The sequence below is a fragment of the Heterodontus francisci genome, chromosome 47 (assembly GCF_036365525.1).
Source record: "Heterodontus francisci isolate sHetFra1 chromosome 47, sHetFra1.hap1, whole genome shotgun sequence".
Lineage (NCBI taxonomy): Eukaryota > Metazoa > Chordata > Chondrichthyes > Heterodontiformes > Heterodontidae > Heterodontus > Heterodontus francisci.
This window is the reverse complement of record NC_090417.1, coordinates 18,741,014-18,756,501: the sequence shown is the minus strand read 5'-3', so window position 1 is coordinate 18,756,501 and position 15,488 is coordinate 18,741,014. Positions and strand designations below refer to the sequence as shown.

The 15,488-nt window shown below is 45.3% G+C and overlaps 1 protein-coding gene across 3 annotated transcripts in view; it reads left to right on the top strand.

Moving 5' to 3' along the window:
- Positions 1-13,227, top strand: part of dbnlb (drebrin-like b) — a 33,372-nt gene extending 20,145 nt beyond the window's left edge. For 2 of the 3 annotated variants that reach the window (XM_068023093.1, XM_068023092.1), the window contains 6 exons: positions 580-691; positions 2,693-2,785; positions 3,943-4,014; positions 5,031-5,161; positions 10,052-10,157; positions 11,495-13,227. In XM_068023093.1, the coding sequence (XP_067879194.1) occupies positions 580-691; positions 2,693-2,785; positions 3,943-4,014; positions 5,031-5,161; positions 10,052-10,157; positions 11,495-11,637 (657 nt within the window). In that variant the 3' untranslated portion in view covers positions 11,638-13,227. The remainder of the gene's footprint in view (positions 1-579; positions 692-2,692; positions 2,786-3,942; positions 4,015-5,030; positions 5,162-10,051; positions 10,158-11,494) is intronic. The other variant, XM_068023094.1, reaches the window with a different exon arrangement.
- Positions 13,228-15,488: the final 2,261 nt, after the last annotated feature.

Genomic DNA, 15,488 nt, shown 5'->3' with positions numbered 1-15,488 from the left:
CGGGCCATTCAGGGCTAATGTCAAGCATTACTTGTTCGCACAATCTGGAACTTTAGCCGCCAAAAAGCTGTTGACGCTGGGGTGAATTGAAAAGTTTCAAACTGAGATTGGAAGATTTTTGTTCGGGAAGGGGATTGACTCCAATGAGGTACTGACTTAGTGCTATGTTATCTGTTTTTGATGGTCTTGGTCAAGGGATAATTATTGGCAAGGAAGTGAAGAGAAATCTTTGTCCAGCAGAGAGGGCAGATGCAACTTCTGTCTCATCCAAATGACAGTGAGTCTGACAGTGCAGCACCCCCTCAGTACTGCCCTGATTCGGAATGTCCGCCTGGATTTGGTTCAAGTATTTGCAGCAGGACTTGAGCCCGCAATCTTCTGACTATTGTGCCACCCGCTGGGGAAGGCAAGGTTGGTTCAGCTGGTGCTTTTGAGAAAATAAAGTATTGCCAAATCTTTTCCCTTAAATGGGAAAGGGAATGTGGCTATGCTGAGCCATATCTGCTGCTTTTGATGTCGGATGGTGCTGCCACAATAACAAGACTCTGTTTCCACCACACGTTGCTCATCTCTTTGCAGGAGGCAGCCTCCATTATTTCTCAGAGATCGGTGAATCCGAAGGAGCTGTTCAAGGAGCGCGAGCGCAGCAAGGCGGGAGACTCATCTTCATTCAATGCAAGCACACAGCCAGGTAACAGAAAAGGACTATGTCCAACTTGCTTTTCCCTTCCTCCTAGCTCTCTGAACACAGCCAGAATTTTTCCTCAATGCTTTTCACTTGCGGAAGGTAGCTTCGGTCAGCCAAACCTGGGTCCTTTACCAGCCGACGTGTGCAGTGAGCAGGATCCAGTCTGCCCTCGAGGCTAACGGTCTAACGGCTCACAATTGCTTGAACGTGTGTAGTACGCTCCTGGTCTCTTCAATGGCCAGAAAGACATGATGCTGACCTGCCACGCAATCCTTGGCTGAACCACAGAAATTTATTGTGAGAGAATTATGCACACAGGAGTGAACCTGTATAGTTGCCCTGCAGCTTGTCTTGTCATATTTCCTCGTTACAAATGACCAGATCCATTGAATTTGATTGCTAGACTTTTAGCTCAAAATCTGTACTGTGGGGCCAGGCATGATGGAAGCCTGTCCTACCACCAGACAGGTTAGGCAGTGACTAATTAAGAAATGCCCGCTGCTTCTTGCATTTATACCCACACCAGGTATCTCGGGCCAAGACACCTTCCCTCCTGACACTAATTCCTTTGCAGAATCCTTGGGTCCTTTCTCAACAGACAGGTCTTCAATATTGAATCTATCAGGATTTGAGTTCAGACTCTAAAGGCAGCATTGAGGTGAGAGTCACTGCTGCCTTGAACACAACATCTGGGGCGAATTTTGCAGTGGTGTCCTCTGATTGCCAACCTTCCTGTCAGTGGGAACAATTTCTTTTATCTATTCTATCGAAACCTCTCATCATTTTGAACTGCTTGATTACATTTCCTAGTTTGCCAGCCATGTTGAGTGCAACCCTAGAAACTTCCTCGAAGTAAAAAGTCAGCCTGATTAAAGTACTTCAGCAGTGTAGACTTTGAGATGTTTGATGCCTTGTAGCACAGGGTGTGGAAGGTGATGTGTCGCACACTGACCTATGGATAAGAGACGGGTTCGACTTTTAGGACATAGACTGAGTAAACATCTTATGAAAGGTGCGATCTTCCTTGCTGGATACAGTTTCGTTTATCTCGCACCCCCCCCCCACCCAACATGGAAATCGCAGAATCTCAACTTTTTGGGATGTTTTGTAAAAGAATTGAGGGCTTCAGATGTTACATTGTAAAGTGGTGGTTTCACCTTGAATTTTAGATGCCAGGCAGGGGGTGGGTATAGCTTGGCTTCCTCGTGCTTCTCTTTCATGACTGTTGGCTGATTTATTTTCATGTCCCTCTTTTTCCCCTCTTCCAGCAACTCATGTTTCAAGTTGTTCCCAACAAAACTGTTCCTCACTTGTCCCCTGTGCCTGCTGTCGCCTCGCTTGCTGCGCTGTATCACTTTGCATTTTGCTTTTTGATACGTGTTTGTGTGGGGTAAGGCAGAACTGAAACTGCAGCCAACCCATACGCATTGTAGATCCACGGTATGGCTCCCTGGCTTTGTCTGAGAGCAGCAGGTGCCTGGGAACACCACTGCTTCCCAGTCACACACCATCCCGACTTGGAAATATAGTGCCATTCTTTCATTGTCTCTGGATCAAAATCCTGGAATTTCCAACATAATAGCACTGAGCTATTACTTTGCCCACGCAGACTGCAGTGGTTCAAGACTGGTTACCAGCACCTTCTAAAGGGCAACCTGGGATGGGCAATAAATGCTGGTCTTGCCAACGACATCCCTGTCCAGACCATATATTTATCTAAAATTCAATTCTGACACATATCCACTGCATTAAAATCACCATTCCAATAGTCTGTCCATACTAGAGATTTCATTTGAAGACAGTCCTTGAAAATGCATTTTCTAAGTTAATGAAGAGTGTGAAGGAGATGAATGAAGCAGCTTGTGAAATTATTTGTGGTGCTAGCCTCAAGTGTGCAGAACAACCTGCCTTTGAATCTGTTGCTGTGTTGTCAGTGTTCCAGTGACAGTGCTGCTTACTGTTTGTTCAGTTTCCTGCTTGCATTTTGCTTTTTTTTTCTGCCAGGCAAGCTCAGGAGCCCCTTCCTGCAGTCCCGGAACAGCCAGCCAGAGTCCCCTCCCTCACCAGTCCGTGCAGCAGCCCAGCCAGTACTCCAAGGTTGGCACTTTGTCTTTTAGATTTTGAGTGCGGGATGGGGATGCCAGCTTGTGACCACAGGATGGGGGCTGACTGACAAGCAATGAGAGCGTAGCGTGTCGTATTCAATTCCTAAACCCACTCTGCCAGAGCAGCACCTGTCGCTCTGCAACTAGATGTTGAGCTGCCAGTGGTGCACAGCTATTACCTGCATCCCTGCAAATGGTTTCTCTCAGTAGTGTATTCGTGCTCCTCATTCATGCTGTGAGTGATGTCAGTCAGCCCCTCATGCTGGATCATTTGAACTGGATCGCTCACTAAATCGAGGTCATTCTCTGGGGGTACGTAGAATTTACAGCATAGGAATTCGGCCCAGCTGGTCTGTGCTGCTATTTATGCTCCACACAAACTTTCTCCTCCCCCTCTCTATTTCACCTGATCAGCATACCCTGCTGTTGACCTCAACCACTCCATTTGGGAGCAAGTTCCACATTCTCAGTACTCTGTGGGTGAGGTTTCTCCTGAATGTCCCATTTGTATTTATTGCTGACTGTCTCGAGTTTTGGTCTCCCCCACAGTTGGAATGAGCATCTCTGCATATACCCAATCAAACCGTTGTATAATTTTAAAGACCTCTATCAGATCACCACTCATCCTTCTCTGTTCAGCCTTTGCTGTTAGTAATAACCTCTCAGTTCCAGTATCAGCTTGTAAATCTTTTTCACATCATCTCCTGTGCCTTTATAAATTTTATATCGTATGGAGACCAAAACTGTGCACAATCGTCCATAAGTGTGGTCTAACAAGCTTCGACACTAGTTTAACTTAACTTCACACAATCAAACATCTGTCAGACCTCACCTGGACTAGATCATAATAAATTCAACCGTTTGTTGGAATTGCACAATAAAGAAATTAGTTGAAAATAAAACCTGCCTGAAAATGACCAGATTGACAGTGTTTGGTTTGTGCAGAAGCTTTGTTACTGTATTCTGGGAGTTTTAATGACTAAAATCCCCTTCCTTCTTGCCCCTGCCCTGTAACCTGTATTCATGTTTCCCATGAATATATCTGCTTTCTGATCTTAGCATGTTGTTGTTCAATCAGCATGCTGTTCATAAAGTTTTAGCGCTTCGTGTAGTGTGCAAGAAAACAAATTTTCATGTGATCCTCACCAGAGACTCCACAGAACGCTGCAGAAAGCGTGGAACCCCAGCCGAAGGAAGAGGAGCTGCAGACTGAGCGGCATGGTAGGTAGCTTGTGTGTGTCTGTGTGTGTGTGTGTCTGTGTGTGTGTGTGTGGTAGGGTGTGTTTGTGTGTGTGTGTCTGTGTGTGTGTGTTGCTGTGCACACGGGTATATTTGTATCGCTGGGGAGCAGAGTCAGTTAACGTCAGGCCACTATTGATGGAGTGCTGCACTATTTCTCAGAGATGTGTAAACAAGGCCCTCTCTCTTCTTCCTCACCTGATGCACCATGAGATATGTTACCACTTTAAAGACTTTGTAGAAATGCAAGTTCATGTATTGCAGTTCCCATTTTAACACCATCTCACGTATCACATTTATTTCCTGTTGTGAGGTTGCTTGCTTTGTGAATGAGGGCAGTCTGCAGGAGAGCCCTGACAGCCCTCACAGTTGGATCATAGTGCACTCGACTGTTAGTTGAAGGTTTCCTGTCCCCTCACTTTTCAGTTGCTGTGGTGTATTAAAAGGCTAGTGTGTCCGTAAGGTGACTGGTCTGGGGGAGTCTGTGGGGCAACCAGCTCAGGGAGCTCATGGGAGGGACTGGCCTTGGCAGGGTGTGTGACCGGGTGACTAGCCTTTGAGGTGGAGGGGCTGCATAGGGCAAGCAGCTCGGGGAGATTGTGAGGCAACCTGCTTCGGTGGAGGGAGGCTCCATGGGGAAACCAGCTCAGTGAGTCCGTGTGAAGGGAATTTGGCTTTCCATTCAGTAATAGTGCAGTGGGTGGTGGTCGAAATGTCAGTGCCAATTGAAGCAAGGGCCGAGAGAATTCATCTGATCTCCCCATTCCCATTCCGCCAGCATGAGGTGCGTGATAGTTTGGTTCTTAACAAATCTCACTGCCCTGAGTGTCGGAAACGTGGTGAAAATTGGATAAAGATGGGACACAGGATAGGTGGAAACAGACTGTTAGAAGAGTCTGTGTGTGTTTATGTGTGACAGCCTGGCAATGTGAGTCTGATAAATGGGTGTGCGTGTTTCAGCATTTTGCTTCATGTTTCTGTCTTGAAACGTTCCACAGATGAGAAGGCTGAGGAGAAAGAAGGTTATAGCTGGCAGTTCCACCATTCCGATACGTTAGAGCAGGAGGATATCTACGAGGATCCTGATACACGTGTGCAGGAGCAGGATAACTATGAGCCTGTTAGCACAGTGAGTGCCTCCAAAGCTGTCCGCCTCTTCTCTTCCCCCGCTCGTGTCTGTCTGCTTTGCCCCTGGCTCTCTCTCCTCTTCCCTATCCCAAATCACTTTTAACTCTCTATACCAAACCCCCACTAAGTTTCATCGTTTATTAGAGCCAGGAGCCTGTGCCCAAGTTTGTCTACACCACCGTAACCTCTGCCAAGTTTGGATATTATAATTTATCAGCCAGTACTGGGACCCTCCACAACTCTCTCTGCAAATGTGATACAATTCATGTTGCATGCAATTTATGTCCAGTAACATGAGCGTGTGTAACTGAGAAACACTGCTTCAACAACATAACTTGAACAATCTACTCTTCTCTGCAAAAGACCAGAGTCCTTTTTTTTTGTAGGAACTGCAGGAGGCCATTCAGTCAGATCTTGGCTGATGTATACCAAGGTGACACTTGTCTTTCTGATGTATACCAAGGTGACACTTGTCTTTCTGATGTATGCCAAGGTGACACTTGTCTTTCTGATGTATGCCAAGGTGACACTTGTCTTTCTGATGTATACCAAGGTGACACTTGTCTTTCTGATGTATGCCAAGGTGACACTTGTCTTTCTGATGTATACCAAGGTGACACTTGTCTTTCTGATGTATACCAAGGTGACACTTGTCTTTCTGATGTATACCAAGGTGACACTTGTCTTTCTGATGTACGCCAAGGTGACACTTGTCTTTCTGATGTATACCAAGGTGACACTTGTCTTTCTGATGTATGCCAAGGTGACACTTGTCTTTCTGATGTACGCCAAGGTGACACTTGTCTTTCTGATGTATACCAAGGTGACACTTGTCTTTCTGATGTATGCCAAGGTGACACTTGTCTTTCTGATGTATACCAAGGTGACACTTGTCTTTCTGATGTATACCAAGGTGACACTTGTCTTTCTGATGTACGCCAAGGTGACACTTGTCTTTCTGATGTATACCAAGGTGACACTTGTCTTTCTGATGTATACCAAGGTGACACTTGTCTTTCTGATGTATGCCAAGGTGACACTTGTCTTTCTGATGTATACCAAGGTGACACTTGTCTTTCTGATGTACGCCAAGGTGACACTTGTCTTTCTGATGTATACCAAGGTGACACTTGTCTTTCTGATGTATACCAAGGTGACACTTGTCTTTCTGATGTAGACCAAGGTGACACTTGTCTTTCTGATGTATACCAAGCTGACACTTGTCTTTCTGATGTATACCAAGCTGACACTTGTCTTTCTGATGTATACCAAGCTGACACTTGTCTTTCTGATGTATACCAAGGTGACACTTGTCTTTCTGATGTATACCAAGGTGACACTTGTCTTTCTGATGTACGCCAAGGTGACACTTGTCTTTCTGATGTATACCAAGGTGACACTTGTCTTTCTGATGTATACCAAGGTGACACTTGTCTTTCTGATGTACGCCAAGGTGACACTTGTCTTTCTGATGTATACCAAGGTGACACTTGTCTTTCTGATGTATACCAAGGTGACACTTGTCTTTCTGATGTAGACCAAGGTGACACTTGTCTTTCTGATGTATACCAAGCTGACACTTGTCTTTCTGATGTATACCAAGCTGACACTTGTCTTTCTGATGTATACCAAGGTGACACTTGTCTTTCTGATGTATACCAAGCTGACACTTGTCTTTCTGATGTATACCAAGGTGACACTTGTCTTTCTGATGTATACCAAGCTGACACTTGTCTTTCTGATGTATACCAAGGTGACACTTGTCTTTCTGATGTATACCAAGGTGACACTTGTCTTTCTGATGTATACCAAGGTGACACTTGTCTTTCTGATGTATACCAAGCTGACACTTGTCTTTCTGATGTATACCAAGCTGACACTTGTCTTTCTGATGTATACCAAGCTGACACTTGTCTTTCTGATGTATACCAAGGTGACACTTGTCTTTCTGATGTATACCAAGCTGACACTTGTCTTTCTGATGTATACCAAGGTGACACTTGTCTTTCTGATGTATACCAAGCTGACACTTGTCTTTCTGATGTATACCAAGCTGACACTTGTCTTTCTGATGTATACCAAGCTGACACTTGTCTTTCTGATGTATACCAAGCTGACACTTGTCTTTCTGATGTATACCAAGGTGACACTTGTCTTTCTGATGTATACCAAGGTGACACTTGTCTTTCTGATGTATACCAAGCTGACACTTGTCTTTCTGATGTATACCAAGGTGACACTTGTCTTTCTGATGTATACCAAGGTGACACTTGTCTTTCTGATGTATACCAAGCTGACACTTGTCTTTCTGATGTATACCAAGGTGACACTTGTCTTTCTGATGTATACCAAGGTGACACTTGTCTTTCTGATGTATACCAAGCTGACACTTGTCTTTCTGATGTACGCCAAGCTGACACTTGTCTTTCTGATGTATACCAAGCTGACACTTGTCTTTCTGATGTATACCAAGGTGACACTTGTCTTTCTGATGTATACCAAGCTGACACTTGTCTTTCTGATGTATACCAAGGTGACACTTGTCTTTCTGATGTATACCAAGCTGACACTTGTCTTTCTGATGTATACCAAGGTGACACTTGTCTTTCTGATGTATACCAAGCTGACACTTGTCTTTCTGATGTATACCAAGGTGACACTTGTCTTTCTGATGTATACCAAGCTGACACTTGTCTTTCTGATGTATACCAAGGTGACACTTGTCTTTCTGATGTATACCAAGGTGACACTTGTCTTTCTGATGTATACCAAGCTGACACTTGTCTTTCTGATGTATACCAAGGTGACACTTGTCTTTCTGATGTATACCAAGCTGACACTTGTCTTTCTGATGTATACCAAGGTGACACTTGTCTTTCTGATGTATACCAAGGTGACACTTGTCTTTCTTAGCCCACCACCTTGGATGAACAGAGCTTTGAGTCAAGACCAACCACAGCTTGTGCAAAAATGACTTCAGATATAGAATCATAGGTTACAGAACAGGAAGATGCCATTCGGCCTCTCGTGTTCATGCCAGCTCTCTGCAAGAGCAACTCACCTAGTTCCACATCCTCGCCTTTTCCCTGTAGCCCTGCACATTTTTTCTCCTGAGGTAATTATCGACTTCACTTTTGAAGGCCTCGATTGAATCTGCCTCCACCACACTCTGAGGCAGTGCATTCCAGATCCTAACCACTCACTTTCCTCATGTCGCCTTTGCTCTTTTTGTCCATTACCTTCAATCAGTGTCTTCTGGTACTGGATCCTACAGCCAATGGGAACAATTTCTCCCTCTCTACTCCATCCAGACCCCTCATGATTTTGAACACCTCTTTTCAAATCTCCTCTTAATCTTCTCTGAGGAAAACAGTCCTTGTTTCTCCAACTTGACACATAACTGGTTCCAGAAATGAGGGACTTCATTATCATGAAACTTTTCTGCACCCTCTCGAATGCCTTTACATCCTTCCTAAAGTGTGTGCCTGCACTGGACACAATACTGCTCTTCAAGCTGAGCCAGTGTATTATACAGATTTATCATAACTTCCTTGTTCTGGTACTCCACTCCTTTTTATTGCCCGCGATCTTATATATTGTATTAACTTCAACCTTTGTCGACCTGCTCTGCAACCATCTCTGATATTTCCACATATAGCCCCACGTTCCTCTGCTTCTACACCCTCTTAAGAATTGTACCCTTGAATTTATACTGCCTCTGCTCGTCCTTCCGACCAAAATGAATCAATTCACAAGTCTCTGCATTCAGATTCATCTACCACATGTCTGCCCATTCCACCAGCCTCTCTATGTCTTCTTGAAGTCTGACGCTTTCCTCCTCAGCATTCACAATATTTGTAAGTTCTGTGTCATCTGCAAATTTTGAGATGGTGCCCTGTATACCCAAGTCTCGGTCATGAATACATATCAAGAAATGCAGGGGTCCCAACACCAAGCCCTGAGGAACTATGAACTATAAATTTCCTCCAGTCTGAAAAACAGCCATTCACAACACTTATTTCGTATCCATGCTGCTATTGTCCCTTTTATTCCATAGGTTCTAACTTTGCTGACAAGCCTGTTACGTGGCACTTTATCAAATGCCTTTTGGAAGTCCATGTAAACCGCATTACCCTTGCCAATCTCTTATTGTGGCAACTGTCAAATAATCTGTCTGAGTACTGAAGTGTGTCCCATGGCCATGTTATTATTTGCAGCTCATATTAACCATATCTCTTAACTGTAGAACTCGCTTGGGGACTGTAACTGGTTAGGCTCAAAGAGGTAACTCAGTGGTGCTTAGACTGAGGCATTCCTGTGCACTGAGCTGGTTTTAGAAGAAAGAAAATGAAGGGGTGATTTGATAAAGTTGTTCAAACTAATGAAGGGACGAGCCGGAGTTATTAGAAGCAGACCATTTGCACTGATTGAGAGGTTAGATCAGGAGATCTGATTCGTCTTCAGCCAAAGTATGGTGTTCAGTTCTGGGCCCCGCACTCTCAGGCTTTGGAGAGGATGCAAAGGAGATGTATTGGAAGGTTACTAGACATGAGGGACTTCAGCTGTTTGGAGAGACTGAAGAAGCTGAGGTTGTTAGAACAGAAAGTTAAAGGGACATTTAATAGACGTGTTCAAAATGAGGGTTTCTGATCGATTGGCTAAAAATGTGTCCATTGGCAGGATCTAAAATAATCGACAAAAGAACCAGGGGGAGTTTGAGAATTTTATTTAAGAAGCAGGTTGTTGTGATCTGGAATGCACTACCTGAAAGGACAGTGGAAGTAGATGAAATAATAACTTTCAAAAGGGAGTTGGATATTTTACTTAAAAACCATTTTCATACAGTATTTCATACAGATAATCATTTTCCAATCTCTCTCTCTCTCTTCAGGACACTGGAGGTCAGGCTGCCACTGAAGACCCCAATATGTACCCAGCTGTGCCAGAAACTCAGTACCAAGGACTGTGTGCCCGGGCACTGTATGACTACCAGGCTGGTAGGTACATTTACCAACATGACTTATATTGATCAGTCAAGCCACACTCAACCCAAGCTCAAAATAATCAGATTAACCTCTTGATCCTGATTTATTTGTTGAAGATAAGCCTTTTGGAATGCTTCAATTTTAAATTGAAGCTCTGTGGAGGAGAAATTGGATCCCTTTGTGCCCATTTTGCAGGCATTAAATAGTTGCAACAAGAACCAGTTGTGGGAAACAAACTCTTGCACCCCAAGAAGACCTGAAAGATGTCCCACCCTGATAATGGGTCAGGCCATTTTCCAGGCACTGGCAAGGCCACGTAAAACAGTTGTCAGGTTCCTTGCCTATGCTCAGGAGGAGCTTGATGCCTCTTATTAGCACTCGGCAGGAATATTGGCGTCGAGCCTACTCCGATCAGGCTTTCCAGGTGTGGATAAGGTTCAGCAACTGGTTACCATGGACAAGGAAAGTTTAATGTGAAACCGGAGAGAGTCGATGTGCTCCCACCTGGCTCCAGAGCATCCTCAATGGGCCACACCTTGCGATCTACAAGGGCTGAGGTTCCAACTTTCCTATCTTAATTCACTGCTTTGCATTTCGCGACCAGGAGCCACTGCTGTTCCTAACAGCACTGTGGGTGTACCTACACCCCAAAGACTGCAGCGGTTCAGGAAGGCAGCTCACCACCACCTTCTCGAGGGCAAATAGGGATGGGCAATAAATGCTGGCCTGGCCAGTGACACCCACATCCTATGAATGAATTAAAAAAAAACTCACTCTCCGTCTTAAACATTATTGGTACCTGGCTGTGGTGAAGCATTGGATGGTATTTGACGGCAGAGTTAATTCCCAGGGTATCGATTCGCCTGAATGTTTCCAACACTGGGTGTATTTTTGGGGGTTTCATCACAGAACCTCCTGCCCCTACATTTCTGCCATTGGCCCATCCAGTGGCCAGCAGGATGATTGACACTCCGGCAAATAACCTTTTCCCCCATCCCTAAGATTTTTCTAACGAAACAACAAGTGATGAAAGTAGATTTTCTTTGTGATACTTAGTGTAATTTTCCTCTTGGATACTCCAGGGCAATCCTAGAAGGTTGACAAGCCCAGGTGGCCCTTCGTTGTCCTGGGTTCATTGTAAAGGTGCTCATTCCGCTCAGTGCACCAGTGTCCCCAAACTGGGCTGGAACAATATTGCTAATTTCAGGGAATCTGAGAGGGGGCATCTGAAAAGCATGGCTTGTGTATCAATGTGCAGGCAGCTCTGCTAATCTCTAACACTCTCCCTCACCCCTCCCGCTCTTCCCCACCCCCTCGCTCTTCCCCACCCCCTCGCTGGACACTTGCAGCCGATGAAACGGAGATATCGTTCGATCCTGATGACATCCTGACCAGCATCGAGCAGATTGACGAGGGCTGGTGGCGGGGTTATGCAGTGGATGGTAGTTTCGGGATGTTTCCGGCCAACTATGTGGAGCTGCTGAGCGGTTAGTCAGCGCACGGATCACCGGATGTGCCGGTCCATCAAGGCACCCAGCTGCCATCTGATCGGCACCAAGACAATGTTCTTCAATCGCCAATCGCAAGCCAAATCTACTTAGTGCCTCAAGCTCTCCTTATCTCATGTTTGCTGGGGTTGGGGGGGAGGGGAGGGAGGGGGTGGGGTGGGGATTCAGTCAGTTGGAATGGGTGAGTTGGTTGAGGGGTTGTTTTCAGATCTTACTGCTTGAAGTACTAGCTTTATAACCACTAGAGGGGTCACTGTTCCTCGACCCTGCTCTCACCCCGACCCACCTCCTCACCATCAGCCACTGCCCCCCCCTCCCTCCCCCACCTTACCTCTATGGCAGTGTGGGGATGTAATAGGCCAGGGGACAGTGTTGCGGGTGCAATACAGGGACAAGAGCACTTTGGGCTCAATCAGAATGATTGAGGCCATTGGACAGGGCTGGCCTAGGCTCTGCTGGGGTGGGTGTTGTATAGCAGGAGAGGAATAAACAACCAATGATTCTGACTTTTACTCCTGACCAAGGCAGCAGGAGATGAATGTTTTTAATCAATGTTCTGGTGGTAAGACTTGCACGTTGCTGTTGTCACTGAGTGTTGTACATCTGGCAAATCAGTTTTTTTTTGTGTTAATTAAGATGGCTACAAGCTTGGGATCTTGCTGTGCTCTTGGCTTTGGGTCGTGCTGTGACTGAGTGGCAACACAAAGGAAAAAGTATTGCAGAATCTGGGAATCTGAAATAAAAGAGAAAATCCTGTAAACATTGAGGTCAGACACTGTTTGGAGGGAGAGAAATGTATTCACACTCAGCTTCATGGCCTTTCATCAGAATTGGAAGATGTTCAGAATTGAGCAGCTTCAAAGCAAATAGAGCATCATAGAAAGAGTAAAAGAGAGAGGTCTGTGACAGCGTTGATCCCCTGCTCTTCCAGCTGCCCCTGTGTCAGCAGGAACACGACAAAACCCACCTCCCTGTCTGCCTTTCCTCCAGGTTGCCTGACCCCTCCCTATCTCCTTCCAGTCGGAAACCAAATGTTTCCTGACCTTGGCACTGTTCCAAGTGTTTGTGGGTCCGGGAGGCTGCTTTTGAGAGAACCCTAGACTGGATCCAGCTCCAACCTGCTCTTTCCCACCTCATCCACTTCAGACACGAACTGACCAGTCTTGACCTACTGCAGTGTTTGTATGAGTTGAGAGTTGGATCATTGAGGTTTTGCGAACAGGAAATTGCAGACTTTAACTCAGTCTTAAGTAAGACATTGTCGAAAATGTTGACAATTGTGATGTTTGAAATGATTAATTGACATTTTTTCAAATCATGTAATATAAAAGTATCGATTGTTTCCCAAGCACACAACAGGCTTGTAACACTGGCCAAGTCCCCTCTGAATTCACAATGGCTTATAGATCTGGAGTGCATCATTTTGGGTTTGTATTGGGTTCCTAACACATTTGCTGAAAATGTGACAGATTGATAACATTCCATAGCTCACTCACATCACATGTCGTCTGCTTTCCTCACTTTGTCACTTTTTTGGAATTGTCATTAATAAAGGTGTTTTTTGGGGGTCTTGATCTTCCTGGTTGCATTTGTACAAAGGAATAAAAGGTCGTCAGAGAGCTGAGAGGATAAGCAAACAGAGTATCCAAGAAAGGCCTGCTACCCGACAACATGTGTCGGGTTCGGTTCAGGTTGGCTTGCTCTTCCGGGTCCGGCTATTGGGCTCAGGTTGGGCCAGGTACGGATCGGACACACACAGTACTACCTTTTGCTCTGCTGGGAGGAAAAGGGAAGTTAAGGAAGTAAGTGTCAAAATTTGAAAAGCCTACCTGAGCTGGGAGTCCAGGATGTCAAGGAGGGAAACGTGCATCTGGACTCCACAGACTGAGAGTTTGCGCAGTGAGCGAATGAGCGTCTCTGTGCCATCATCGTGCTCATGCTGCAGCTTCCTTCCATTCCATCCAAAAGTGTTATGTACAGTGAGTGCACTCAGGCCTGCAGATAAATGAAAGGATTCGGGTCGGGCTCGGGTGCAATGTGGTTCTGTCGGGTTTCTTTTTCCAGACCCGAGCGGGCCTTTTGTATCCAACACTGGGAGCATCTCTATAAACTAGATTACAATCTGTGCATTGTTCCTGAAGTGGCTGCAGGTTTCTAGAGTGAATCTGTCTCCTGTGATAATTCTCACAAGGAGATAGAGGATTATAACCTGGAAGTGCACACTGGTATTCCTGGCAAACATTTATCTCAACACCTGCCTTCATTATCTGGTCATTTATCACCTAGCAGTTGCTGGGATCTTGCTGTGTGCAAATTGGTTGCCAGATTTTGTACATTACTACAGCGACTACACTTGAAAGATATTTTGTGGGTTGGAAAGCACTTTGGGAGGTTCTGAGGTTATGAGAATGATATTGATTGAGTGATAAATATTGGCCAGGACACCAGGGAGAACTCGCCTGCTCCTATTTGGAATGGGGCAACTGTATCTTTTATATGCACCTGCAAGTGCAGAAAGAGTCCTCAGGTTAACGTCTGAACTGAAAGACGGCAGCTCTGACAGGGCAGCATTCCCTCAGCAGTGCGCTGGGAGTGTCTGCCTAGATTCTCTGCTCAAGTTTTTGGAGTGAGCACTTGTCCCCACAACCTTCTGACATGAGAATGCTACCTACCGCACCATGGTTGACAGTTATGGTGTGTGGGTATTGTTAGTGATATTAGTTAGTTACTAAACGTTTCAATGAACTTGCATCAGCTGCAAAGCAAAGTCTAGAGCTCTAGCTACAATCTCAGTTGCATTCTGTCTGTTTGTGAATTTAGTGCAGTGTGACAGTCTGGATTTCTCACAGTAAGTTGCACTTGCAGCTTTTCACACTGCACCCAAGCTGGAAGCAGACTGGTTGTTGGAAGCTAACAGACTTGCCAACCTCCAGGCTGTCTCTCCAGGATGGGTATGGATTCTCTCAACGAAGGAAGCAATTCGGCCCATCATGTCTGTTCCAGCTGTGTGGTCAAGCTATTCTATCTTCCCTTCCTCTGCTCTTTCCCCACAGCCCCGTAAATTGTTCTGTAGTGTTATGAGAGCTGAACTTGAAAGGAATGGGCATGTGCAATTCAGTCTCCCTTGAACAAGTATTGCACAATGCAAAGCCCATTTTCTTGGCCATTCTCCAAGTACTCACTCGGCTGCTGAAACTTATTAAGGTGCTGCAGGGTTCACGGAATGGTGCCTTATCGATGTAATGCATAGATTCAGCACCAGAGGGCGGCAGAAGGCCAGTCTCCTGAAGCAAACAGCAAGATGCATTGCAGTTGGTCGTCTCTGGTTCTCCCTTGTGTGCACCTTACAGCAACATCTCAAGTCCTGGGTGTGTGAATGCCCAGTGTGTACAGTAGCAGTTACTGTAACTGTTGGTAGTGCAGATGCTGTTTGCTGATGTGTTCAGTGGTCTTTGCAGACAGATTATATCTGCTTACAACACAATCTGATGCTGCTTCTAGAAGCTCACTTTTTGCAGAATTTTCGGCTGAAACCACAGGTGCAACTCAAATGGAGAACCTCACCACATGCTCTGCCCGAGATGGAAACTGACAAGACTATAAAAGGACAGTAAATTTAATGTCAAACAAATTCCACAGTCCTGTGTATCTAAACAAATGTTTTCACAACTGCTGGATTTTCTATTGGGCAGTCAAAGCCTGAGATAATGGATTTTCAGACTGGCTGGTGATGTATAAACTTGTCGAGAGCATTATTCTTTACTGCTTTTACATCAGTGCCAGGAACAGAAGAAAATATGACAAGGATGTTGGTACAAGCTTTAAAAGTGCCCAG